Below are 25,587 nucleotides of genomic sequence, written 5' to 3'. Positions count from 1 at the left end.
GGACAAAAATGAAAACGGAATTGATGTACGTACTGTAACTGCAACCAATTCCCCCTTTATACCGCTAGACGGCGGTAACGTACCTTAACGTTATTTGCCAACAGCCATTAATCACTGAGCGAAGAAGAAAAACCGGGAAATGGGACTCAGAGCAGTCTTTCTTCTCGAAATTGAAATCTGGTCCCCAAGGTCCAACTTTCCGTGAGCTCGGGAGTCGAGCTACGCGGATTCAAAAGTTCCCAGTGGTTTAGAGCTGGATCAGGGCTTTTGGGTTTCAGCGACACGGGAAAAAAGACCTGGAACTTTCATTACGTTTGGTCCACTGATGAGCAGTGGAGCAGAAGCCTTCAGATGAAGTTCCCAGGTAAGAACCCGAAAAAACCAACAACCAGCTCTGGTAGCGTGGCAGAATCTTGGGTCATTGATAAACATTTGACTTGAGGTCACTTCATTGCTTCCAATGAATTCCTTTTAGGATTGTGGCTGGTGAGACATTGCCATCGCAGTCAGATTTCCAAATTTATGAACCAGAGTGGCTTAGCTGCCAGACAATAATAAATACTGACCAAAATGTGTGTCAGATGATTTATTTAAGTTGAATGATAAAATGATGGAATTGAGTTTTGGAGAATGGCAAAGGATTCCCCCCTCATTGTTTGCGTGCAGTTTGAGCGTGTCGTGGCGAAACCTCAAGCGCGTCATGGATGCCAAGAAGCTGGTGGCCCCGGCGGCCAACCGGCGGCACATCGCGGCCGGCCTGCTGACCAACCTGCTGTCGTCCATCTGCATCGTGTTTGTCAACAAGTGGATCTACGTGCACTACGGCTTCCCCAACATGACCCTCACCCTGGTGCACTTTGCGGTCACCTGGCTGGGCTTGTTTGCGTGCCAGAAGATGGACGTTTTCTCCCCCAAGAGCCTGCCGCTGCGCAAGATCGTGTGGCTGGCGCTGAGCTTCTGCGGCTTCGTGGCCTTCACCAACCTGTCGCTGCAGAACAACTCCATCGGCACGTACCAGCTGGCCAAGGCCATGACCACGCCCGTCATCATCCTCATCCAGACGGCCTACTACAAGAAGAGCTTCTCCAACAAGATTAAGCTCACGCTGGTCAGCTCTTTTTCTGCGTGAAAAGTTTATTTGTTGTAAAAAATCAGGTGGACGACAGCGTTGTGTTTGTCGAGTAAGAGATTCGGAGTGGCTCTTGTTTCGATGTCGTGCAGATCCCGATAACCATCGGCGTGACGTTGAACTCGTACTACGACGTGCGCTTCAACATGCTGGGGACCATTTTTGCCACCTTGGGTGTTCTGGTGACATCACTCTACCAAGTGGTGAGTGATTTCTTTCTGTTTTCTAAGCTACTATCTCTGCTCACTTGAGTATTTCTTGTCCCGACTCCATGAGCTACCGTTACTTGACTTAAGCGTGTTATGGCCCTTGTATCATTTTCTACGTATGTATGACACTGAAGCTATGCCTGCTTGTGTGTCTTTCAGTGGGTCGGAACAAAACAGCACGAGCTCCAAGTCAACTCTATGCAGCTTCTGTACTACCAGGCTCCCCTGTCGTCGGGCTTCCTGATGGCCATCATTCCCTTCTTTGAGCCGCTCACGGGCGACGGAGGAATATTTGGACCGTGGTCCCTTCCCGCTCTGGTTGGCTTGAGGGCAGGGGGGGCGTTTCCTCCACGTCTGACCTCAGGGCTCCGCGTTGAACTTGGGTCACGTTGGGCTCTTCTTTTCCAGATGACCGTGTTTTTCTCCGGGGTGGTGGCATTCCTGGTCAACCTGTCCATCTACTGGATCATCGGAAACACGTCGGCTGTTACGTATCCTTCCTGTTCAGACGTGTCCGAGTTGTGCTCGAGCTGAGACGAAATATTTGCTACGTTGGCTTTCTGTGGAGCTTCACGACATTAGCTCAATGCAATCGATGACGAAAGAGAATCGGTGTCATTCGGAATGATGTTCTCCTCAGTTTCCCTTGACTCCAAACTTTCCAGCTACAACATGTTTGGCCATTTTAAATTCTGCATCACCCTGATAGGAGGATACGTGCTCTTCCAAGACCCTCTGTCACTCAACCAGGTCAGTGTTTTGGAAGAATTCCTTGACTGATTTAAGAAAAGATCAACGAGTGATTCGAGCTGCGGAACAAATGACATTCACCGGAGCACTGTATTTGCGTGGAACAAATGAAATTCACCGGAGCACTGTATTTGCTTGCCACCGACTGACCGTGTGGGTCCATGTGCCCTCGCAGGCTTTGGGGATCCTTTGCACTCTGGTGGGCATCTTGTCGTACACTCACATCAAGCTGGCCGAACAAGAGGAGGGAAAAAGTCGCCTGGCTCAGAGGCCATGACGGGGGATACGATAAGGGAAGGGATGTTTTTTAATATGAATCTTTATTTGATGACGTGCTTTTGTAAGTAAAGACTCAGATCCCGACAGGATGAAATATGTGCCATTCCTCCCGCGGTGCGTTGCTCCAGAAGAATGAAATGAGGAGCCAATCAAGGGGCACACGCAACTGAAAAAGTGGTGAAAATGATGCGTTATTTACACAAAAAGACGATATCCTTGCTTGTCCTATCCATGTCAGTGAAATCTAGTGACAGGTTGAACAATTGCATTACATGCGCTTCCACTCGATGACAGAAGGTACAACCAACCTGTGTTTCCACCTATGGGAGCAAATTAACGCCAGCTCTTTCTTCACTATACTGTTAAAGCATTTGGGAATTTTTTGGGGAGGTATGAGAGCAACAATGTGCCTTGGCTCATGGGGATTTTTTTCCATTTTTTTTTTTTTACTTTCACAATATGACCCATGCATTGCAATTGACCACATTTTGGGACAAGTCAAAGTCAAAGTCAGGGGTACTGGGTAATTCTGCTCAAGGCACTCTATCTGGGAATAACTGCTTTACACTTTAAGGGCCTGCCCAAAGTGTCACGTTTGTCTTCCATGACATGTGATGATGTAAAAACTCAACTATGACGTCAGTATTTCATTTTATCGTGGACCAGCTTTGTAATGACGTCACACTAGCTGTAATGTTTTCAGCAATTGATTTGGTAAATAATTTCACAGTGCAAGGACTGCAGTTCAAAATGAACACCAAGTTGTGGCAAATGTTTGCTTTGAAACCGTGTTATCATACCTATTATGTGACGTTACACCAACTCGATGAGGACAGAGTAGAGTCGCCTGTCAAAATTGTGAAACGTCGTATAAATGATAATGAAATAAAATAATGGCGGCATGTATAACAATATAAAAGGATTAAAGTATGCGCTGTATGTTGAATGTGTAAAAAAGTGAGAGAGAGAAAAAATAACTTTGTTTTTAGTCAGGCGAAATGTTTACGCTACAGAGGGGTCCTTATGTCACACGGAAACCAAACGTCAATGACCGATGTTTGTTTTCCTCCCACGAACAGGTAAAAATCTCATTTTCAACATGCTCAACGTTCATGTACGATCTCCCGTTCTGTAAAACTAAGCTAAATGCATTTTTTCGTGCGTTAACATGCGAAGCAACTCGCCAATAAGCACCTAAGCGTCGTCAGATTGCTTTGTTTACATCTTTTGCTTGGCGTCCATCAGAGTGGCCTAGCCTAAAGTGTTAGCGATTCAAGTTAGTTTCGTGGAAAAAGTCTTTACAAATGACATGAAGTACGAGAAGTCCACGTTGTTCGTCTTTCTTATTAATAACGTATTTGTAAGATTTAATTGATTTTTTTGCAACAGTGTCTCGTTTGAGAGAAAAAAGGTGCCTGGCATGGAGCTAAGCTAAGTGGCTAACGGCGAATCGTGTTTTGACATTTTGTTTGCGGTCACTTTCATCATTGCTTTCCACCATTATTTCACATAACTGTACCGCTAATGCGCTTTAATTTGGTGTGGCATTTGAACGTTATTTTGCCGTGGTCAGATGAGTTCGCTTGGGTTACAATTTAGATGACAACGTTACACTCGCTACGCCAGTGTGTGCAGCAGGATATGATTAGGATTACTCGGATATTCCGATCCTTTCCTTTTGTATTTCAAACTAAGAGAGATATCTCTTGTCATTTCCCATTTTTGTACCTAGAATTACAATTGCTTTCATACAAGAATTGAATAATAACTCCTTGTTGCCTGCTTTTGTCAGAATGCCTGCTGAACGCAAGCGCTCAGTAAACATGGATGAGAAAGACGTTTGTTCCACCAGCAGCAAGGACAAAGAGAAGGACCGAGATGCGGAGAGGAAAGCGTCAGCGGCCACATCGCGGGACAAAACCAAAGACGAGGCGAAGATGAGCGGCAAAAAGGACGGCGGCAAAGATGAGAAAAGGAAGCGACAGGAGGAGGAGAAGAAGAAGAAAGAGGAGAAGGAGCGGAAGAAGAAAGAAGAGGAGAAACAGAAGGCAGAGGAAGAGCAGAAGCAGAAGGACGAGGAGGCAAAGAAGCAGCAGGAGGAGGAGGAGAAGAAGCTTCAGGAGGAGGAGGCCAAAAGGCAACGTGAGGAGGAAGCTGCGATCCTGAAGTATGTGAAAGAGAATCTGTCCATCACTTCAAAAACACAATTTTCATGCGCATGTGGCAGACGTTTTTTAAATTTGTAATTTTTGGTTATAAAAGCTGTTGGTTGTTTTTTTGATAGAGACAAAAACATGGTCAAAGTACACAGCACTCTGATTGTCTGATCTGATCTCACCATGCGCCAGGGAACAGGAAGAAGGTCAGCAGCTGCACCAGGAGGCCTGGGAGCGTCACCACTGCCGGAAGGAGCTGCGCGCCCGCAACCAGAATGCCCAGGAGAGCCGTCCGGAAGAGGCCTTCTTCAGCCGCCTGGACTCCAGCCTGAAGAAGAACACGGCCTTCGTCAAGAAGCTGCGCACGCTCACCGAGCAGCAGCGCGATTCGCTCTCCAACGACTTTGCTTCGCTCAACCTCAGCAAGTACATCGGCGAGGCGGTGGGCTCGGTGGTGGAGGCCAAGCTGAAGATCTCGGACGTGGGCTGCGCCGTGCACCTGTGCTCGCTCTTCCACCAGCGCTACGGCGACTTTGCCCCGCTGCTCCTGCAGGCCTGGAAGAAGCACTTTGAGGCGCGCAAGGAGGACAAGGCGCCCAACGTCAGCAAGCTGCGCACCGACCTGCGCTTCCTGGCCGAGCTCACCATCGTGGGCTTCTTCACCGATAAAGAGGGCCTGTCGCTCATCTACGAGCAGCTCAAGAACATCATCGGCGCCGACCGCGAGACGCACACGCACGTGTCGGTGGTGATCAGCTTCTGCAAGCACTGCGGCGACGACATCGCCGGGCTGCTGCCCCGCAAAGTCAAGATGGCTGCAGACAAGTACGGCCTGGCCTTCCCCCCCAGCGAGATCATCAGCGTGGAGAAGCAGCAGCCCTTCCAGAACCTGCTGCGCGAGTACTTCACCTCGCTCGCCAAGCACCTCAAGAAGGACCACAGGGAGCTGCAGAACATCGAGAGGCAGAACAGGTCGGCCGAGCTTTAGCCGGCTGGAGTCGACCTCGGCCGGCTTTCCTATTGTTGTTTTTCAAAGATCGGTCGGTCGGTCGGTCGGTCGGTCGGTCGGTCGGTCGGTCGGTCGGTCGGTCGGTGGGTGGGTGGGTGGGTGGGTCGGTCGGTCGGTCGGCTCGCTCGCTCGCTCGCTCGCTCGCTGAGCGCTAACGTGCCCTGTGCTCCTCAGGCGCATCTTGCATTCCAAAGGGGAGCTGAGCGAGGACCGCCACAAGCAGTACGAGGAGTTTGCCACGTCCTACCAGAAGCTGCTGGCCAACACTCAGTCGCTGGCTGACCTGCTGGACGAAAACATGCCAGAGTTGCCTCAGGACAAGATCGTGCCGGAAGGTAGGCCGTCCTTCGCTCCAGCCTCAATCTGCTCGGCGGAGTAAAGCTTCGCTTCCTTGCGCAGAACACGGACCCGGCATCGACATTTTCACCCCCGGCAAGCCCGGAGACTACGACCTGGAAGGCGGCCTCTGGGAGGACGAAGACGCTCGCAACTTCTACGAGAACCTGGTGGACCTGAAGGCCTTCGTCCCCGCCATCCTCTTCAAGGACAACGACAAGGGCGGCGGACAAAGCAAAGACAAGGATGAAGCCAAAGGTACGTTTGAAACGACCTCCACTTCCTGACGTTACTCGCTGGGCCACGCCCCTTGATTGCTCCTATCCAACGCGACCAAATACGACCGACCGTTTGTACTGTCATTTCTTTTCTGCATTGAAGAAAAGAAAAGAAAAGAAAAGAAAACAACATCATGACTTCGCTGTTTTTGCACCCGAGCCAGAGCAATTCAAGTTTTACTTGGGCGGTGCGTGACCTTTCATTTCTGCATCTCTATTTGTCTTTGACAGACGGCCGGGAGGCGAAGGAGGCCGCTGTAACCGCGGAGGAGCTGGAGCTAGAGCTGGAGGCGCTGGACATCGCCGAGGAGCCTCTGGAAGCGGAAGGAGCCGACGAGGCCGAGAGTGACGAGCTGAGCAAAAAGCTCATCGACGAGCAGGGTGAAGAACACCGCCGACGGACCTGCCCGTCCTTTCTCGTGTAGGGACGCTCTTTCTCACGTGAGGGCCATGATTTTTAGAGCAAGAGGACGAGGAGGCCAGCACGGGGTCTCACCTGAAGCTGATTGTGGACGCTTTCATCCAGCAGCTGCCAAACTGCGTCAACAGAGACCTCATAGACAAGGTGAGCACAAAGCGCGTGGAGAGAGCTCGGCCGGCGCCTAACGTCTGCGGGATGCGTCCCTCCCTGCAGGCCGCCATGGACTTCTGCATGAACATGAACACCAAATCCAACAGGAGGAAGCTGGTGCGCGCGCTCTTCACCGTGCCCCGGCAGCGGTTGGATCTGCTGCCTTTTTACTCCCGCCTGGTGGCCACGCTTCATCCCTGCATGTCGGACGTGGCCGAGGACCTCTGCTCCATGCTGAAGGGAGACTTCAGGTTTCACGTACGGCCCCGCGCTGGCGACCTCGCCACACCTCCCAAGAGTCTCTCGTCTTTGAACAATGTTCCCTGCCGCCTTCATCTTCCAGATCCGCAAGAAGGACCAGATCAACATCGAGACCAAAAATAAAACGGTCAGGTTTATCGGCGAGCTGGCCAAGTTCAAGATGTTCTCCAAGACGGACACGCTTCATTGTCTCAAGGTGGCCGACGTCTTTGTTGACTTGGACGGCTCTGTCCGTTGTCTTTTCTATGATCTTGCCATATGCCACAAATTGGCGCCAAAGTCCCGTCCGCTCTCAGAGGGAATTTCTAGTCAGAGGTCCGGCGGTACCGAGAGCCTTTTTTTTTTAATCATCCATGTCATTGTTGAACGCAAAGCTCTTCTATAGCAACGGGTCCATTTGTGACACCACCAGATGCTGCTGTCCGACTTCACGCATCACCACGTGGAGATGGCCTGCACCCTGCTGGAGACCTGCGGGCGCTTCCTCTTCAGGTCGCCCGACTCTCACCTGCGCACGAGCGTCCTGCTGGTCAGCCACTCTTCTCTGTCTTCTTGCTTTTCTGATGATTATTATTTTGGTTAACGTTGTTTCCACTATTGATGTGGCCTCCAGGAGCAAATGATGCGTAAAAAGCAGGCTCAGCATCTGGACGCGCGCTACGTGACCATGGTGGAGAACGCCTACTACTACTGCAACCCGCCGCCGGTGGAGAAGACGGTGAAGAAAAAGCGGCCGCCGCTGCAGGAGTACATCCGCAAGCTGCTCTACAAAGACCTGTCAAAGGTCACCACCGAGAAGGTGCTCAGGCAGATGCGCAAGCTGCCTTGGCAGGACGCCGAGGTGAAGAGCTACCTGATCTGCTGCATGGTCAACATCTGGAACGTCAAGTACAACAGCATCCACTGCGTGGCCAACCTGCTGGCCGGCCTGGTGGCCTACCAGGAGGACGTGGGCATCCACGTGGTGGACGGCGTGCTGGAGGACATACGGCTGGGCATGGAGGTACGCTGCTGCCGCCGCCGCCGCCGCCGTGCACTTTGCCCACCCTTAAGCGTAAAAAGCAGGAGAGCTCACCAAAAGCAGAGCCTTGACGTGTCGGCTTTGCGGGCCGCCGACAGGTGAACCAGCCCAAGTTCAACCAGCGGCGCATCAGCAGCGCCAAGTTCCTGGGCGAGCTGTACAACTACCGTATGGTGGAGTCGGCCGTCATCTTCCGCACGCTCTTCTCCTTCATTTCCTTCGGGGTCAACCAGGACGGCAGCCCCAGCTCGCTGGACCCCCCCGAGCACCTCTTCCGCATCCGCCTGGTGTGCACGCTGCTCGACACCTGCGGCCAGTACTTTGACCGGGGCTCCAGCAAGAAGAAGCTGGACTGCTTCCTCATCTACTTCCAGGTGAGTGAGGAACCCCTGTGATGGCGTGATGGGCAAACGGGCCTGACGCTTGCTTGCGTGCTTGCGTGCGTGCGTATGCAGCGCTACATCTGGTGGAAGAAGAGCGTGGAGGCCTGGACCAAAGAGCACCCCTTCCCCATCGACATCGACTACATGATCAGCGACACCTTGGAGCTGCTGCGGCCCAAAATGAGGATCGGCGCGTCCTTGGAGGAGGCCAGCAGGCAGGTGGCGGACCTGGAGAGAGAGGTGCTCGTCAAACTGGGTGAGGACCCGATCGGATGGAGGACGCGCACCGTACGTGCGCTATTTGCTCACATCCCGTCTCACTGGTTGAGCTGCTCTTTTCCTTTTGGCCCGACGGCATTCCTGAACAAATTGCCTCTGAGGGTGCAGTTGCGCCTCATTGGCGACAAAGTCATCAGGTGCGATAACAATGGAGTGAAAGTCATCATTCTCTGTCTCCCAATCAGTGCGTTGCACTGCGCCAGGCTCCGCCCTTCCGGGTGCCCCTCCCTCCCTCCCTCCCTCCCTCCCTCCGAGAAGACCGAATGTCTGAGGCAGGATGTTAGTGTAGTTGCGTGTCACTCCGCGGCCCAGGAGAATGCCGGCCTTGTTTGCCGGATTTCAGGTGTCAGCCACCTTCTCCCGCCTTGGGAGTGTAATGTAAAAAAAAGGGAGGGGGGGGGGGGCTGGTGGTCTTGAGGTTCACTGGACGTTTCTAAGACAGCCCTCACACAGTAGCTGGGGTATTGGCCTTAGGGTGTCATTTCAGAACTTTAGTGAGTTTGGGAAAATATTTTCATACTACGGTTGCAAAAAAAAAAAAAGAGTGCGTCTGTGGCGTAATGGAGCGGCCCCAAGGTGAACACTGGCGCTTTTGTGTAAGCTTGGAGAGACATTCCTTGCCCGTCAGGTCGCTTCAGAACCACTTGGTTTGGAGAAGGCAGCTCAGATGGGCTCCTATGCAAATTCATACTCCAAACTGGGGTGTTTATGGAATTTAAATGTTTCTATCGTAATGTTGACAATGATGATGAAAACGAGCGCTCGTGTGCGGTCTCCACAGGCTTAGCCATGGAGAAGGACGGCCGCTCCAGCGCCATGAGCGAAGGCCCGGACGAGGACGAGGACGACGAAGACGAGGAGGGTGGCGCCGAGACGGAGGAGCAGTCGGGCAACGAGAGCGAAATAAACGAACCCGAGGAGGATGTGCGTCCGCCGTCCGGACTTCTCGCTCAGCCTCCTTTGCGGCGGGCTCATCGCTCTTCTGCGGCTCTCCGCAGGAGGCGTCCGACAATGAAGAGGAAGAGCGGGAGGAAGAGGAAGAGGAGAACACCGACGACCTGACCGACTCCAACAAAGAAAATGAGACGGACGAGGAGAACAACGTGAGCGCTGCCGCTTGTGCTCGACTTAACTCCAGACTTGCTTCTCAACACGCTTGACTTCTGCTTTGCAACGGTAGGAGGTGACCATCCGTGGCGGCGGACTCAAGCACGTGGCGTGCGCCGAGGACGAGGACTTCATCCAAGCCTTGGACAAGATGATGCTGGAGAACCTGCAGGTACGTACGGTGCCACGGCCGCCACCTCTGCCGGCACCCGCGCACCCTCTCATTTGTCATTGCAAAAACTTCGGCCCGCAGCAGCGGAGCAGCGAGACGGTGAAGGTGCACCAGCTGGACGTGGCCATTCCGCTGCAGCTGAAGAGCCAGCTGAGGAAGGGAGGCTCCGGCCAGCCGGCGTGCCTCGCCGAGCCCGAGGCCGACGTCTCCGACACCATGCAGTTTGTCATGCTCACGCGCAAGGGCAACAAGCAGCAGGTGAGCGCCACCGCCGTAAACGCGCATGGCTGGAAAACAATCAAGATGAAGATGAAGATGAAGATGAAGTAGTGTGGGCTTCTCTGCTGCCAAATGGCCCACAGAAATACTGTAGACATGAGCAGAGGACACATGGGCCCAGGCAAAAAGACATTCGCACAGCAATAATATTGACTCTCTGACTGTGGGCAGCGTCTGAGTGTGAGTGTGTGTGTGTGCGTGTGCGCGTGTGTGTGTGTGCGCGGGTGCATGCTGGCAAGCCTCAGCTGGGGAATGTGTGCCTTGGCCGCCTCTCCTGCTCTGTAGGGTGTGTCCACAGTTTCACGTGAAACCAAGAAAATTGCTGGAAAAGTACACACAACATCCTGCTAGATGTACAACACGCACACACACACACACACACACACACTGTTCTTTATGCGCGCTCTCTGGTTAGTTCTAGCACATGTTGACATTTCAATTTGCTTTTGTTTCATTGCAAACAGCCAGCCCACTTTCTAAATACCATGACAAGTATAACAAGCCATCCATTTTGGAGAACAAATACAGTCACAAATGATTTCAAATCAACAGTGCGGAAAGTTCACAAAGCAATGATGACCTCGAAACGTTGGTGTCGCGCAGTTCAAAATCCTGAACGTGCCGCTGTCGTCGCACCTGGCCGCCAACCACTTCAACCAGCAGCAGGCCGAGCAGGAGGAGCGCATGCGGATGAAGAAACTCACCCTGGACATCAACGAGCGCCAGGAGCAGGAGGACTACCAGGGTACCAGCCCACGCCAGTCTGCCGGGCCGGGTGCCGGTCGTCTCAAAGCTCCCGCTGACTTTTGTGCGTTGCAGAGATGCTGCAGTCCCTGGCCCAGCGCCCGGCGCAGGCCAACACTAACCGCGAGCGCCGGCCCCGCTACCAGCACCCCAAAGGTGCCCCCAACGCCGACCTCATCTTCAAGACCGGAGGAAGGTGAGAGGGCCGACAGAAAGGTCAAAACGGCCCGGAAATGGAACGCGGTCTCATCCGGCCCGTCCGTCCCCAGGAGACGCTGAGCGGTCCTCAGCTGAGCAAGCAACAGAGCGAAGGATGAGCAAGAGGAGGGAGAAATTTGGAGGGAACCCGTCCATCCGGCGGCAGGTAGGAAGGGGGCAAGACCTCCAAAGATGATGCAGCGGGACAGAGCCCTTGTCCCCTGCCTGGCCCGGAGAGGACAGATAGACAGAGCAAAGCGGCGGCGGCGGCCGGCCGGCCGGCCAGCCGGGGCATCCAAACGTTTTTCTTTTTGGCTGTTGACTGACATGACAAACTCGAGTATTAAAAGTGGAAGAGACGCACGCGCCTTCTGGCTGGCTGGCTGGCTGGCTGGCTGGCTGGCTGGCTGGCCGGCTGGCCGGCCGGCCGGCCGGCTGGCTGACCTCCACAAAACGGACAGTCAAGGCCTCGTGCTACAAATCACACGACAAGACAAAAGAGATGAAGGGAGGGATTAGGTGTATTTTATTTTTTTTTTTAAAGGGGGCGGGGCGACTTTTTGAAGCAAACTCGGGAACGTCATCCGTGCGGTGCAAAAGTAGCAGCGTGAGCAATTTGCACTCGAAGGCGCTTTTGGGGCCACGTTTCCGGATGAGCCTCCAACGGAACCCGGGCCGGACGACTTGCTTTCTCTTTCTTTTGCAATATTCATTCTGGCTTCACCTGTAAAGGGTCTCGTGCATTTTTGCTTCCTCCTTCAATTTCTGAAAAGTAGCATGTACACGTTCAGTTGTGAGCGAGACGCAGCGCATTGGCCGTGACACTCTTGTGAGCGTGTAACTGGTTTTGTTTTTTTCACCTCCAGTAACGTACGTCATCCTCTCGCTTCACTCCGAGCAGCAGAAAATGTGTTGATGTTTTTTAAGATGAATCAATCCCCTTTGCTAACCCAAATACAGTTTTTGTGTCCTATTCAAGCGTTTCACTTTGATGATTGACATGCATGATTTTACAAGAACATCTAAACGGGCTGAGGGGGACGCAAATGAATTGCGCACCTTTCAAGCCCTCTGTTGTTTTGGATCTTTGCCTGCCGGTGAACTATTCCACCCGCGGCGGCAATGATTGAACAGCGCCCGCCCGCCCGTCCGCCAGCTCATTCTTGACATTCCACAGTCACTCCAAAGAACTCGAGTCACAAAGCAGTCTCATGATTGGCTTTAATGATTGCCACACACACGGCGCACACATTCAACACCGTCTTTGTCGATACATCATTTTGTACACACGATAGATAAGTTGACTGGTCAAGTACAGTAGAGGAAACACTTCATAGGAACTGTAGATGGGCTACAGAGAAAACCGGAGTCTGTAAACAACATTCACGGGATGTTTTTCCAACAACTGTGGAACCATCACGTCGCGAAATATACTTCATAAATTACTGTAGCTTAACTACAGGAGCCGGAGTCTGAAAACGCACGCACACACACACGCACACGCAAACATAAATAGGGATCGGCATGGTCCTAACCTGCCAATTAGCCGGGAGCAATGAAAAGATATTTGCAGACACTGCGGTTGGGTCTGCTCAGTACAATGCCGTCCGTGGTCCTCCCTGCAGCCCAACGCAGAGTGAAAATCCCATTCCAGAGTTTGCGGTTAGTGTCAGAGGCTGGGCCGCTGAGTAAAAATAACCTCCTGCCCAGAGTCTCCCAAAAAGCCTTTTGCCCTACAAGCACGTATACTTTCTCCCCAACCATTTGACGAAAAGTTTGTCGGTAAAAATGGAGGTTCCCTTTGCAAACATCAGCGGCGGTTTTTCAATTGCCGAGAAAGGAGAACTGGCCGTGCAGGTCTGTCTCCTCCGAGTAATTAGCCGCACCTTAACCTTTCAGCCCGACTCTTTAAGCAGCCCGAGTTTCTTCAGCGCTTGCTTGCGAGATTCTTCGGTCGCCCCCCGGCCGGAAAACTGCACGGTGATACCTTGGGGACGAAACATGGGAGCGGCTCTTCGCCTGGCGTCGGCGCTAGCCGCCGCGTGAGGGGCTCTGGGCGCCGGCGTCGGAGCCGGGCCTTTGGAAGCCCCGGTCTGACCGCCGGCGCGGCGCTGTATCCCGACGGAGGGGTTGATGGTGCGGCTCTTGCCCCCGTAGCTGTTGAGCTCGGCCGGTAGGGGCTGAACTTTGACGGGCAGGTTTGCATTCACGTCAATGTGGGAGCTGAGGATGTCGGGAAGGTCGCTCCTGGCCATCGCGGGGTTCAGAACTTTGGACTTTCCTCCATAGTTGTTGAACTCACTGAGGTTGGCCAGCGCCGAAGGAAGGGCTTTGGCTTCGGGGCTCGCCGGAGGCGTCCCCCGCGGTTCCTTCTTCGGGAGACCTGGAGCCACCACGATGGATTTCCCCCCAAAGCTGTTCAATTCTGGCGATATGACGTCTGACTGAGGTGGGCTCCCTGGAGCCTTTCTGTTGTCAAAGCTCCTGTGGGGCTCCAAAGACAGACCCTCTGTCTTCACGACAGACAAGACGCTCTGTGGAGGTGCCGGAACCTTGGAGTCGGCGGGCGCACGGATACCCGCCTGTGTCAGGCGAAGCCTGGATTCCAAAGAACTAGTGACAGCGGTCGCTGGACTTGGGCTAGGGCTAGGACTCGGCGCCACGCTGTCAACAGTGTCGTGGACTGGCGGGCCTCCTGACATGTCTCTGTCCCTGGCCAGGCCCAGCTTAGACAGCGCTTCCATCCTGGTTTTCTCGGGTGTGGGGTCCTTGAAGGAAGGGCTGCGCGCGGGGGCATTTCGCAACTTGTGCACCAAATGTGGCTTGGAATCGTCGTGCGAGAGCGCCTGGGGTGCCCCCGGCAGATTGGATAGCATCAGTGCCCGCCTGTCTTGGAGGTTCACGTTAGGTACCGGCTGATTCTGGAGTTCTTTGTTGCCGAGAATCCTACTGATGTTGGCCGGGTACCTGGTAGGCTTGGCCAAGGTGGGAGGACCTTGCTTGGTGGCGTCTGGTGACTTTTCACCACCCTCCTGACTACGCTGGCGTTGGAGTAGAGCCGAACTGTTGTTGGGTGCGCTCACTGCCTGGTTCTCAGCGATCTTCTTGGCAATAAGGACCGGGGTGGGGACGGAGCCTGCCGGGTGGTAGGCGTGACCTTCTGTCTCATAGTGGTCCAGAGGGTCGTGTCTGGGTTTTATTTCAAAGTGGCTCTCAGGGTTGATTGCCATCATCTGGAAATCTGAGCAGAGCAAAATTCAAGATGCTAAGACACTGGAATGGATTTGCTTGGGCGTAAGAAAGCTATGCAGTACCTGGACTGGTCGGCTTGAATTTGGCAAGCATCATGTCCGGATCTGGGCGTACCAGGTCTATAATGTCCTGATCTTTAGCGCTGAGACGTCTGGCTGTTAGAGGGTGCGCGGTGTAGAGATCTGGGGTTCCGGGCCGCCCATCCATCTGGCCGGCAAGAAGGATTCCGCTCGCCGGAGACCTGAGTCCGGTCCTGAGCTCGTCCTCCTCTAAGCTGTTCTCCAGCGATCCTATGGTCTCTTCAAAAAACTGCAGACACTCCTTCTCCTCGGGGCTCAGAAAGCGCAGCGTGTCTTCATCCTGCGGCGGTCAACGAGAAGGACTGAAAGCGGCGGGAGATCAACGCGCAAGCAGCACGCGCGCGGCCGGCATCTGCGACGGTGTGGTGGAAGCGAGCTCTGGCTTTGCACCCGACAAGGAGTGCAGTGCGGTGGAACCGGTTCGACCCGTGCGTTGCCAATGTGGCGTGTGAAGGTTGTCGAGCAGGTGTGATTACGCTGACTGTATGTTTTGTGTCAACAACCTGCAGATCATCTGACGCACTTGTTGCTTGCACAACAGAACAAGGCTCTTCTGTCCTTCCCCTGATTCAGAAATGGACCTATTTGTCTTTACCTACGTTCAGACAGCGAGCTAGCTGCACTCAGGAGAGGCCAGAACAATCATGGTCGTCACGCTTGTGTCTTAGCGAGCTTTTCAGCCATGCTCACCCGTGGCCTGGTGCTGCGGTCCAATGCGCCGTTGACTCGGGAGCACCGCTGATTGCTGGCCATGTCCAGGATGAGGGCGGAAGGGCTCGGCCGGCCTTTGGACATCTCGGCACTAGGACGCGAGCGGAGTCATCTCGGCTCCTTAATCCGAGGAGTCAGCAGATCGTCGCTTCGCCTCGGTCTGGAGAGCAGACGTCAAAAAGTCGGAAAGGCTGTCCCTCACCAGATGATGACTCAAGAATCTCGCTCGCATGAGTAAATTAAATTGAGTTGCGAGCCTGGTCACAGATCAACCAAAACTCCAAAGTCGAGGTAGCGCGGTATGACTTGTGAAGCAAGAACGCAGCCGCGCCAGGCGGACCTGTTGATCCGGAACACACACCACACACACGTGCACAACCGGCTCCTCGGCCCGAAACCTCGCCACCGCACGCATTCCTCAGGAACACGTCCCTTTAACTTATTGTCATCAAATTATTATCTCCGCACGCTTCTTCTGCCCTGTTTCAACATTTCTGTCTGTGAAAGGCACATTCAGTGGTGTGCGTCCCTTTCTCTCTCTCTCTTTCTCTCTCTCTCTCTCTCTCTCTCTCTCTCTCTCTCTCTCTCTCTCTCTCTCTCTCTCTCTCTCTCTCTCCCCCAGTGCCCCACTTCGCCTTGTGCAATTATATTGATGGTTTACAATGACATCAATACACACACAATTGGAATGGAAATGTACTAAGATTTCTCCATGCAACTGAAAGCAATTAGTTTTGGGATCAGTCTTCAACTAGTCGTTTTTTTTGGAAGAACTGGACAACAAAGTAGTGCCTTCTTGAAGTGTTTTACAAGCCCTTTAGGCAAACAAGCTCCAATGTCATGAATACGCCATGAAATTGCTCATTTGTGTCACAAATGATTGATAAAAGTCACAGAGTAGAAGACAGAAAAAAAAAAAAAAACCCACACCAATATTTAGTCTAGGATCAAACCCATTTTACCCACAAATTGTCGGATTTAATGCAATAAATATCAAGGAATTAAAACAAAGTTTTTTTTTATGGCTTTCAATTGACCAAAAGTGCCACAGTATAGCCAAAATCTACAAACTGATATCAACACTACATGACTTAACTGATCTAATGAAAGAGCTGAGCTTGGAAATGACAAAACCGGTCCAATTTTCGTAATTCTTCATTTGCATCAGCATGGTTTTGGGGGGGGGGGGGGGGGGTAGACACAACTCGAAGCGTAGAGGTGAAAGACAATTTACCTTTCAATGTGTAGTATCCATCCTCTTGCAAAATGTCTTGCCGGACAGAAATAGATTTTTTTTCTGCTAAAAGAAGTCCCACTTGTGTTGCCGCCTGCTGACTCCACCTTGACTGGATGACGCGCAAACTTAAGAGTGGCCAACAGCACAACAAGGCCCGCCCCTAGCGGCCGGCCTGCATGTGACTGACGTGCGCGTGCACGGAGCAAGTCAACTTAAGGTTTTGGGGAAACACGCAGGAAATGTCCTCTGTTTGTTCTCAGGTGTGTAACGCGTTCAAAGACGCTCTTTATTCGCCCATAAAGCATCCTTTACCAAACGCTGAGCGCGTTGGTCCTGTAGTCTTTGGCGCCACCCTGTGGAGCAAATGGATACGCATTTCACTGTGCTGTCATCGTTACTTTTCATTAAAGCGATATTTGCACTCATACTAATCATATAGACACATAGTCTTACTACTCATATAGAAGCAAACACAAAGAGGAGAATATTTTCATGGTTGTATGTCACATAGATATCATCTCGCAAGAATGACGTTTTTCACAGTTTGCCGTCTGAATCGCAACAACAATATCGCGTCTGTAAGGTGTGTTGCTGGTTTCCGAGTAGCCTTGAACGCACCATTCCCGAGTTAACCTGCGCCGGCCGGCTGCGTCAACGAGCGCACCGCCACCAGCGAGCGTCGTTTGTCAGCTTCAAATTCCCGGGGGGAGGCGGCCCGACGACCGGCTTCTGTCCGCACACAGGTCCGGTGAGTGCCCCGCAACTTTCACTACAACGGGAAAGCGAAATGACAAGAATATAGTCGCTTCGCGAGGTAGCCGAGACGCTAAATGGGTTACATGCGTCCATTATCGGACACGCACCCGTCCGTCTGTAACAGATTGGCACTTCAGATGCATTTAACGACGTTTTCGATGCTGCTGTTTTCTTTTTTAAACTCCACTCTGACTGCCTAAAAACTCTCCGAACATCCCGTCGAATCAAGGCGAGTACGTCATTTGTTACACATTCGCCAGTTGACGTTGGCCCACATAGTGGGGATTTAGCACGTTAGCTCGAAGCTAACTGTTAGCGGCATGTTGAGCAGGATTTAAAGATAATACACTTTAGGTACACGCGCCTTTTAGGCACCCAGGGGACACTGTAAGCGACCAAAACAATATATATATATATATTAAAAAAAAACAAAAAAACCAACAACGAATCATGAAGTATTACTAACAGCGTTAGCTCGAGACTTGTTTATCTGGTGCGTTCAGGTGACTCGACCAACCTGTCAGTTGACGCGCAACTAACCGGCTCGCCAGATGATTTGATCATGTGCAAAAAGCACATTTTGGGAAATTCCGTCTTTCAAGTCAATTGATGTCATCCGTGGTTACGATGAAGTGTCAGGAAGGTGTATTGGAGCTGCAATGGGACTCAAGTACTGCATTTGGCCTTTCAGCCTGATTGATTGATTGGTTGGTTGATTGATTGGTTGATTGACTGATTGATTGACTTACTGATTGATTCCTGCCAACATTAAAGTTGCCTTCGTTTCAACCTCGGTTTATGCCATTCCTTTCCGACCTCTTTTGTCATTGTTTCCATCGTTCATTTCTTGCTTCCTAAAGACCAGCATCTTAACATGTGTCTGTCACTTCAAGCCTCCCTCAGATGGTGTTGGATTTTGCGTTCTATCTTTGCTTCAAACAAAAAGACGTAGCCAGTTGCACTTTGTTTCGGCGAATGGCGAGACGGCCTCAGTCCAAGTCACGTGACCAAGTAACTGGATCCCTACCCGGCACCCTTTGCGGCGGGTGTCAGGTTACCGCGGGTTCCGGATGGCCCGTCTCCATGGCGATGTGCCGGGCCAGAATCCATCAACACGTCACGTCCGCGCAAAGCCCAGCGTCTCATTCCACATCCTTGACTCGCTTGGCGTTGTCATGTGCACGTGACGCCCTTTGTTTTCTGTGCTAACCTGCAGCGTGAAGGATGAACCACAGCAGCAGCCGCCATGGCCCGCAGCAGCGCTCCCGCTAACGCCGAAACCCTGGAAGGCTTCCACGAGGTCAACCTGGCCTCGCCCACCACGCCCGATCTTCTGCAGGTATCTACGCACGCTCCGCCTGCAAACCTTCCAAGAAGTCAGGAGTTGACAAGATGACGCCAAAACACCACTTGACTGGAAATGTAGCTTCTGCACTTGGTTCCACAGAGGTCCTTGGCACCAAGGCGTACAAACATAAGCAATAAGTAGCCAGCCGTGTCAGGTCGGACGCTTGAACCACCGGGCGCCGTCTTTTGTGGCAGGCGGAGCAGCGGCCGGGCGCCCGCCACAGCGCGCCGCCCACGTCCCTGTACCGCACGCACTCGCTGGGGGCGCCGCCCGCCGGCTTGCGCGCCGACCAGCTGCCCACGCGGCCCGTCTACTCCATGCCCACGCACGCTCGCAACGGCAGGTGAGCCGGCGCCGTTGGCATCGTGTCCCCTTTAGCGCCGTGTCCCCTTTGGCGCTGTCTCCGCTTTGGCCCCTCCCGCGTCTTTTTCCTCCTTTGGCAAAATCTGTCAACCTGCCCGTCCAGCGCGCAGGGCCCGGAGGCGGACGGCGTCGAGAGCAACTTCCTGTCGGGCGACGATGGCGGCGACGAGTGCGGCGGCCTCAGCGACAGTTTCTCGCGACTGCGCGGCCCCTCGGTCACGGAGGTGCGAGAGAAAGGATACGAGCGGCTCAAGGACGAGCTGGCCAAAGCGCAGAGGGTAACTCCCGATTCTTGCTCGTGTCTGCGCGAGTGTGTGTGTGTGCGTGCGTGTGTGCGTGTGTGTGCGTGCGTGTGCGTGCGGCGCGCGCGCGCGTCTGTGTTCCTGCCTGCGCGCGTGTGTGAGAGAAACACCTCCATATTTGCTTTAGTTGTTACCATTTTTATTTCTTTTAGGCTGGGTGCGTTTTTCCTCCTGCCTTTTTGTTGAATGCATGTGTGTGTTTTTGAGCCATTTCCCACACATTTGATTTTGATGTCATTGAGGATGCAACTTATGTTTTCTTTTTCTTTGTTTCTTCATGTCACGGTTGTTTTGCTCGCCATTGGCCGCATGTTGTCGCGTGTGCGTGCGTGCGTGCGTAAGGAGCTGCTGTTGAAGGATGAGGAGTGTGAGAGGTTGTCAAAAGTGCGAGATCAGCTGGGCCAGGAGCTGGAGGAGCTGACGGCCAGCCTCTTCCAGGTCGGTGCGCCTCCACCGTCTGTTTGTCCGTACTGCCGCCGCCCCCGCCCCCTCTTGTGTCTGCACTTGCTTCTTGGCCAGCAAGTTGGCACACAAGCAGTGTTTCTTAGCCTTTATTGAGTCAAGGTGCATTGTCACCCCAGCAAACAGCACATTTTTAAAAAAGCACATGCCCTCTTATGAATTGTGAATAATTCTGGCCCGCGGCGGCGGCGCTGTGTTTGCAAGCGGCCCCTTTTGAAGCCTTTTCTGCTCGTGAGCTCACGCTGTGCCCTTTGCGCTGGCGTGACGCCAGGAGGCCCACAAGATGGTGAGGGAGGCCAACGTCAAGCAGGCCAATGCCGAGAAACAGCTGAAAGAAGCCCTGGGCAAGGTGAGCTCGTCGCCCGCCGTGGCTTTTTTTGTCACTGCCGCCTGGGCTCAAGCTTTTCTTTTGCCCTCCCCTCCTGCCGCTCAGATTGATGTGCTGCAGGCGGAGGTGCAGGCCCTGAAGACGCTGGTGCTGTCGTCACCCACGTCTCCCGTGGGTGAGCTCCCCAACGTGGGCGGCGCCGGGGGGAAGGCGGCCTTCCGGAAGGGCCACAGCAGGAACAAGAGCACCTCCTCGGCCATCCTGGGAACGCAGGCCGACCCGTCGGCCACGCAGCCCATCGTGCGGGAGTGTCGAGAGGTGCCGCAGCGCAGCGCAGCGCTCCGGCCCGAGCCCGCTTGAGCGCTGGCTCACGGCGGCGCGGTGTCTCGCTTGCAGGCCGATGCGCAGCTCTTCAGCGAGTTCAAGGCCTGGAAGGGGGAGCCCACGCTGGACCGCCGCTGCTGCTTCCTGGAACGAGTTTACCGCGAGGACATCTACCCCTGCCTCACCTTCAGCAAGAGCGAGGTCAGCGTGCAATGCTCCCAAACGTCTGAAAGTTCAACACCATTATGTTGACTCCTCCTCAGCTGGGTTCGGCCATCTTGGAGTCGGTGGAGCGGAACACGCTCAGCGTGGAGCCGGTGGGCTTCCAGCCGCTGCCTGTCGTCAAAGCCTCGGCGGTGGAGTGCGGCGGACCAAAGTGAGACCACGCCTCCTCAAACTTTGGCTTCCTCGCCCGGTGTCCGACCGCCATGCAAACGTTTGTGTGTCGCAGGAAGTGCGCCCTGAGCGGACAGACCAAAACCTGCAAGCACAGAATCAAGTTTGGGGACTCGCCCAACTATTACTTTGTGTCCCCGTACTGCCGATACCGAGTGAGGACGCCGATGCCGCCGATGAACAGCCTCCAAAATGCAAAGTGCCTCACATTGTCACTTGCTTGTGTGTCAGATCACGGCGGTGTGTAATTTCTTCACCTACATCCGTTACATCCACCAGGGGCTCGTCAAGCAGCAGGACGGTAAGCGGCAACGCTCTGCGCTCGCACAGCAACAGGAAGTCGGGCTGAGCGATATGGGGGCGGGGCACAAGAAAATGCCAACTAACAATGTTGTCGTCGTCATACCGTCCCATCTCCGTTTGATTGTCTTTAAACTGACGCTTTTAAAGTATTTATACTGAAAACTAAAGAAACGGGAGAGTAAATTTGATTAACATACTGTTAATAAATGAATGGAAAAATATGCACAGACAAATGCGCAAACAACGTAGAAGGGGGTCATAAATGGGATGCAATGTCAAAGTGTGACCAGCAGAGGGCAGCGTTTCTCCCGCAGGAGAGGCTAGCTGGAAGTGGGGACGTTGCCATTCAACCTGCGTGCGTGCGTGCGTGCGCGTGTGTTTAGCAGAACAGATGTTCTGGGAGGTGATGCAGCTGCGTCGGGAGATGTCCTTGGCCAAGCTGGGCTACTTCAAAGACAACCTGTGACTGAGCCTGCCTGCCTGCCAGCCAGCCTGCCAGCCAGCCAGCCAGCCAGCGAGTGACCGACCGACCGACCGACTGACTGACCGTCTGTCCTCCAGATGCCCCAAACTCCCGCTCTGGATCAACCCGGTGATCAGCGTACGTTCCTCACCACACTCGGCAGTGTTACCGTGACAACCCTTGGGCTCACTTCCCATTCCGTTTAAAAAAAGAACGTTGAGCTTACTTGACCAAGTTTTGGATGGAAAGGCGTCATAATCAAGCGGAAAGCGACAAGCGACTCTCCTTGACGCCATGCCAAGGCAATTTGACTTTCTAACCCCTAACCCACTCAAGCGGCGGCGTGTTTAAATGTTGCAAGAAGTCACAAAAGGTCGTCTGCTCTCTTGCATTAGTCTGGGTTATGCAAGCATACCGCAGTATCTTTAACTTTCCTATGAAGAACTATAAATTTGGAAATTATTTTTAATAATGTCGCATTATTATTATTATAGACCTATATATATATAATTTATGAAATTGAAATCTGTTTACTCTAGAATGAAGATAAGTTTCTGAAAGAGCTTCAAACCTTCAATTTTGTACACTTGTGGTCTTTTTCCAAGTTGGAAACGGCATCCGCATGACTATGACCCCAATTCTGAGGACGCTTTCAAAGGCGCTCGCTCTCGGGGCGTTGTAATTGATCTTTCCGTTGTCATTTTGCGAAAAGTGTTTCTTTGTCATGTATTTATAAAGCGAAGGAAAGCAAACACTAAGCCGACAAACACGCTGAAGGACGTTTGCAGCATTTTTGTCTTTGTTGACCTTGTTTTTTTGCACGTGTGCGTGCGTGCGCGCGTGACTCTGTAAACTTTCTCAAGTGAGCATGACTTTGTCTCTCTTTCTCTGTCATTTCAAGTCACCATCGCTCACCACTTTGCTTTAGTGCCTTTTCTCTCACGATGAAATAAACAAATGAAGACATAAAACGCTCTGGAATGTCCACTTTCTGGGGCTCATCTCATGTTTGCTGTCTTCACACAGTGATGCGCAAATGTCTTCTTTGCTTTGTGTTCAGGCAAGTAAAAAGTATTGCTTAAGAACTGCTTGATTTAATTGGGCCATGTGAAAAAGAAAAAATACAGCGGAGGAGTTTGATTCGGGTCACTTGTGGAGGAAGCACACGGCAACCTGATTTGCGCGTTCACACTTGATTTCTTTTCAAACGAAGCCCATAAAATAAAGTTCTCTGTTTCCCTGCCTGGACTGGAGTGCCCCCCCCCCCCCCCCCCCCCTCCCGATATCTCCCTAGTGCGGCCACAAGCCCCAGGCCATCCCGGGCAGGCCGATCGCCACCAGGATGGACGAGAAGAGGTTGACGGCGTTGTTGTCCAGGATGGGTTTGCCGCTGATCCAGTGCGTGGTGGGCGACTGGTAGCTCACCACCTTGCCCACGCTGGTGTCGAAACCTGCCGGCAAGCAACGCAACCGGTGACGCCTTTTTGCTGGAGAGAGACGCTCCCCGCCCGCCCGGTCGGTCGGGTCAGACCTACCCGAATACTGCACGCTGGCTCCCAGGAGGGAGTCGAGGAGGGAGCCCAGCAGGCCGGCCGCGCCCCCGTACAGCACCACCGGCCACTGGGGGGCGCACTGCTGCAGCTCGCCGACAAACAGCACTTGAGTCGCCCAGTAGGCGCCGCCCACCGCCAGACCACCCAGGAAGCTCGCCACCAGGCCCGTGTGAGTCACCCCGCCATTGGTACCTGTTGCGGTAAGTCCACATTTTGCTCCATAGCAGGCAGGCAGGCAGGCAGCAGCTGTATGTTTTCCTCTCTCTGGCTCTCACCTTCAGGGACCTCCTGCCAGGTGGTGATGAGCCTGGGGCGAGACCGGCTGAGGACCGGCCCCACCTCGGAGGCCCAGGTGTCGCCCGCGCTGCACGCCAGCGCCCCCAGCAGCGACAGGCACAGCCACGACGCCGTGTACTGCCGGCCAAAGTCGATGGGCGTCTCGCCGGGGCCCGCCTGACGCAAAGCAAAGCATTGCACGCTCGGCGACATCTCGCAACGGAGCCAGCCGCTTGAGTCGACGGCTTTTCTGCCGGCGCTCACCTCGATCATGTAGAGCAGCGCCAGCTGCGTGGGAACGCCGCCGTTGCAGAGTACCTGCATCCAGTTTCGCTGGCCCCCTGCCGCCAACAGCAAAGACGTGAGAACGCCGCCCGCCCGCCGCAGCGCGCGTTTCCCACCTTCCTTGTAGTCGGCGTCAATTTTCTTCTTGCGCGCGGCACCCCAGCGCGTCAGTTTGGACGAAGTGACGAAAAAGGCCAGCAGGGACGAGAAGAAGCTGAAGTTGGCCATGGTCAGCACGAAGCCCACAAAAAGTGCTGACGAGACAATGTGACCAAATCCAAAGTAGTCACGCTGCTGTTTGGTTGTTTTTTTTCGTTTCCGGGCAAAATTCCACCTCACCTCCCAGCGCGCCCGACAAATCCAGGCTGCGTCTCTTTCGGGCTCGGATGGTCAGCACCAACGGCACCAGGATGGAGAAGAGCCACCGCCACGGCGACACGGGCTGCAGTGACCCTGAGCAAAGGCACGCAAACTCGATAAGTACAAACACCCAGATGTGTTTTTGAGCCGTCTTAAGCTCGCTCATAATCGACGAATTTTTGGGTCCTATTTGTGAGGTCACGTAACGGTTGCAGAAAAGCAGCCCGCAGAGCGTCTCCAATCGTGCGGGCGGCGGTTCGATACGGGCGCCAAAAGGCTCTTTGTGCCGCGTCTTCGGACAATCAATGAAGGCCCTTCAACGCGGCGGCGGAAACAATTGCGCTCTTTGTGGCCTGCTCCATAATCTCGCGTCATAAGTTTGGGGCCCTCGAGAAGCATCCGGCACATGGCTTGTCGACGCGCCAAACGCCGAGTCATTTGCGACGACTGACCGGAATATGCGCTGAGGGTCAGGGAAAGCGTCCAGAAGAAGAGGGAAAGCGCCAAAGTGGCGGCCAGCAGGATCATGTCGCTCATCATCTTCAGGGTGTCCTTCATGGGAGGGCCGCCCAGCTCAAAGCTCATCTCGTACTCCGCCGTGCTCTGAGAGCGCCCAAAACAAAGCAAGAGGGCGAACCTTAGCAAGAAAGCAAACGCACTTGATCACCGCCATCAAGTCATCAAGTGTCATCTTTGCCACCTTACTTTGAATGTTCATTGAAAAAGCGGATGACGCACGCGCACACCCAAATCAGTATTCGAGAGGAAAACACAAAGCTTGATGGCACAGAGATGCTGTGTGTGCCGAGATATAACGAGCGGCTCCAAAGTTGATGAGTAGCTTTGCTGCTGCTCTCATTTTCCTTGAATATCGCACTTGCGGGCGAAAGATCGTCCGGGTCTCTTCGGGTCTCCTCGGGTCTCCTCGGATCTCCTCGGGTCTCCTCCCCTCCCCTCCCCTCCCCCGAGTTAGTAACATCGCATACAAGCGCCTTGTTACCAGCCAGGTCACATTTGTAAACAAAATGACTTGAATGGTTTACTCACTGCACTTGACAGGCTTCATTGTCGTCACTTTCAGTTGCTCTCCACGCCAAACTCGCAAAAAAGCTCGCATATGACACGCACGCACATGAAGACAGAACAAGAAGGGACAGGCGGATCCTTCCTTTATCAGCGGCACACCTCGCCGGAAGTTAATGGGCGGGACTTTCGCTCACCAAAATAAAGCGGAGTTTATTAGACCCCCCCCCCCCAAAAAAAAAAAAAAACAACAACAACGCTTTCAATAGGTCGATGCAACTTACACGTTCTTTACCACCATAAAAGAAAACAAATCCAACTTTCTATCGCTTTTATTCTTGAATTGAGTTTTGTTGCTCCGTTTTTGGTCTTGTTTTTCCCCATGAAGTTAGAGGACAGCGGTGGATTTGTGTTCTTGACATGGGGCTAAATAAAGAGCAATTAGCATTTGAAACCTTTGATTTGTGCACACTTGCAACTTCTCCCAGCTCTATTCATTGTAGCCCCATTTCCATGGGAAAGTTATCAGCGTGCCCATCACAATAAACGACTTGTACTTCGCAGCAGTGCAGTGAATGTAGCAAGGCCCCCTTCCCTCAACATT

The 25,587-nt window shown here is 53.3% G+C and overlaps 5 protein-coding genes and 1 long non-coding RNA gene across 12 annotated transcripts; 3 read left to right on the top strand and 3 right to left on the bottom strand.

Moving 5' to 3' along the window:
• The first annotated feature begins 106 nt into the window (after positions 1-106).
• Positions 107-2,451, top strand: slc35e3 (solute carrier family 35 member E3). Its single transcript, XM_049760502.2, has 7 exons — positions 107-364; positions 667-1,108; positions 1,222-1,332; positions 1,498-1,656; positions 1,747-1,829; positions 2,004-2,088; positions 2,264-2,451. Exons 2-7 carry the CDS (start codon positions 701-703, stop codon positions 2,363-2,365), a joined length of 948 nt encoding a protein of 315 aa, XP_049616459.1. The 5' UTR covers positions 107-364; positions 667-700; the 3' UTR covers positions 2,366-2,451.
• Positions 2,452-3,312: 861 nt separating this feature from the next.
• upf2 (UPF2 regulator of nonsense mediated mRNA decay) lies at positions 3,313-12,957 on the top strand. 4 transcript variants are annotated; one of them, XM_049760289.2, is made up of 20 exons: positions 3,313-3,446; positions 4,160-4,534; positions 4,716-5,495; positions 5,707-5,867; positions 5,932-6,126; positions 6,378-6,527; positions 6,608-6,711; positions 6,781-6,975; positions 7,061-7,174; positions 7,391-7,507; positions 7,592-7,981; positions 8,098-8,373; positions 8,455-8,638; positions 9,443-9,585; positions 9,660-9,764; positions 9,842-9,940; positions 10,025-10,198; positions 10,823-10,964; positions 11,039-11,159; positions 11,233-12,957. In XM_049760289.2, exons 1-20 carry the CDS (start codon positions 3,313-3,315, stop codon positions 11,240-11,242), a joined length of 3,969 nt encoding a protein of 1,322 aa, XP_049616246.1. In that variant the 3' UTR covers positions 11,243-12,957. The 4 variants fall into 4 exon arrangements, with proteins under 4 accessions (XP_049616246.1, XP_049616245.1, XP_049616249.1 ...); XM_049760288.2 differs by having other exon boundaries at positions 10,022-10,198; XM_049760292.1 differs by lacking the exon at positions 11,233-12,957 and having other exon boundaries at positions 11,039-11,163.
• Positions 4,338-5,290, bottom strand: LOC125992007 (uncharacterized). The gene is made up of 2 exons (XR_007489506.1): positions 5,146-5,290; positions 4,338-5,078 (listed from the first exon to the last, which is right to left on the bottom strand). It is a non-coding gene; the product is annotated as an uncharacterized lncRNA (long non-coding RNA).
• LOC125991949 (proline and serine-rich protein 2) lies at positions 12,365-16,599 on the bottom strand. 2 transcript variants are annotated; one of them, XM_049760416.2, is made up of 4 exons: positions 16,439-16,599; positions 15,184-15,364; positions 14,476-14,773; positions 12,365-14,402 (listed from the first exon to the last, which is right to left on the bottom strand). In XM_049760416.2, exons 2-4 carry the CDS (start codon positions 15,286-15,288, stop codon positions 13,057-13,059), a joined length of 1,749 nt encoding a protein of 582 aa, XP_049616373.1. In that variant the 5' UTR covers positions 15,289-15,364; positions 16,439-16,599; the 3' UTR covers positions 12,365-13,056. The 2 variants fall into 2 exon arrangements, with proteins under 2 accessions (XP_049616373.1, XP_049616374.1); XM_049760417.2 differs by lacking the exon at positions 16,439-16,599 and adding an exon at positions 15,545-15,741.
• A 131-nt stretch (positions 16,600-16,730) lies between these two features.
• rab3ip (RAB3A interacting protein (rabin3)) lies at positions 16,731-22,457 on the top strand. 2 transcript variants are annotated; one of them, XM_049760476.2, is made up of 12 exons: positions 16,731-17,189; positions 18,414-18,536; positions 18,740-18,888; positions 19,012-19,186; positions 19,553-19,648; positions 19,944-20,021; positions 20,106-20,318; positions 20,397-20,525; positions 20,588-20,700; positions 20,776-20,875; positions 20,952-21,021; positions 21,410-22,457. In XM_049760476.2, the coding sequence occupies exons 2-12, from the start codon at positions 18,444-18,446 to the stop codon at positions 21,487-21,489; spliced, it is 1,296 nt and encodes a 431-aa protein (XP_049616433.1). In that variant the 5' UTR covers positions 16,731-17,189; positions 18,414-18,443; the 3' UTR covers positions 21,490-22,457. The 2 variants fall into 2 exon arrangements, with proteins under 2 accessions (XP_049616433.1, XP_049616432.1); XM_049760475.2 differs by having other exon boundaries at positions 21,407-22,457.
• A 103-nt stretch (positions 22,458-22,560) lies between these two features.
• On the bottom strand, positions 22,561-25,175 carry tmem19 (transmembrane protein 19). 2 transcript variants are annotated; one of them, XM_049760498.1, is made up of 8 exons: positions 25,008-25,175; positions 24,413-24,563; positions 23,940-24,053; positions 23,717-23,854; positions 23,580-23,656; positions 23,315-23,492; positions 23,022-23,231; positions 22,561-22,937 (listed from the first exon to the last, which is right to left on the bottom strand). In XM_049760498.1, the coding sequence occupies exons 2-8, from the start codon at positions 24,543-24,545 to the stop codon at positions 22,777-22,779; spliced, it is 1,011 nt and encodes a 336-aa protein (XP_049616455.1). In that variant the 5' UTR covers positions 24,546-24,563; positions 25,008-25,175; the 3' UTR covers positions 22,561-22,776. The 2 variants fall into 2 exon arrangements, with proteins under 2 accessions (XP_049616455.1, XP_049616456.1); XM_049760499.2 differs by having other exon boundaries at positions 24,413-24,597; positions 25,008-25,170.
• Positions 25,176-25,587: the final 412 nt, after the last annotated feature.

Source organism: Syngnathus scovelli, chromosome 22 (genome assembly GCF_024217435.2).
Source record: "Syngnathus scovelli strain Florida chromosome 22, RoL_Ssco_1.2, whole genome shotgun sequence".
Taxonomy (NCBI): domain Eukaryota; kingdom Metazoa; phylum Chordata; class Actinopteri; order Syngnathiformes; family Syngnathidae; genus Syngnathus; species Syngnathus scovelli.
Note: the sequence above shows the minus strand (reverse complement) of the source record. Positions and strands in the feature narration are given on the sequence as shown.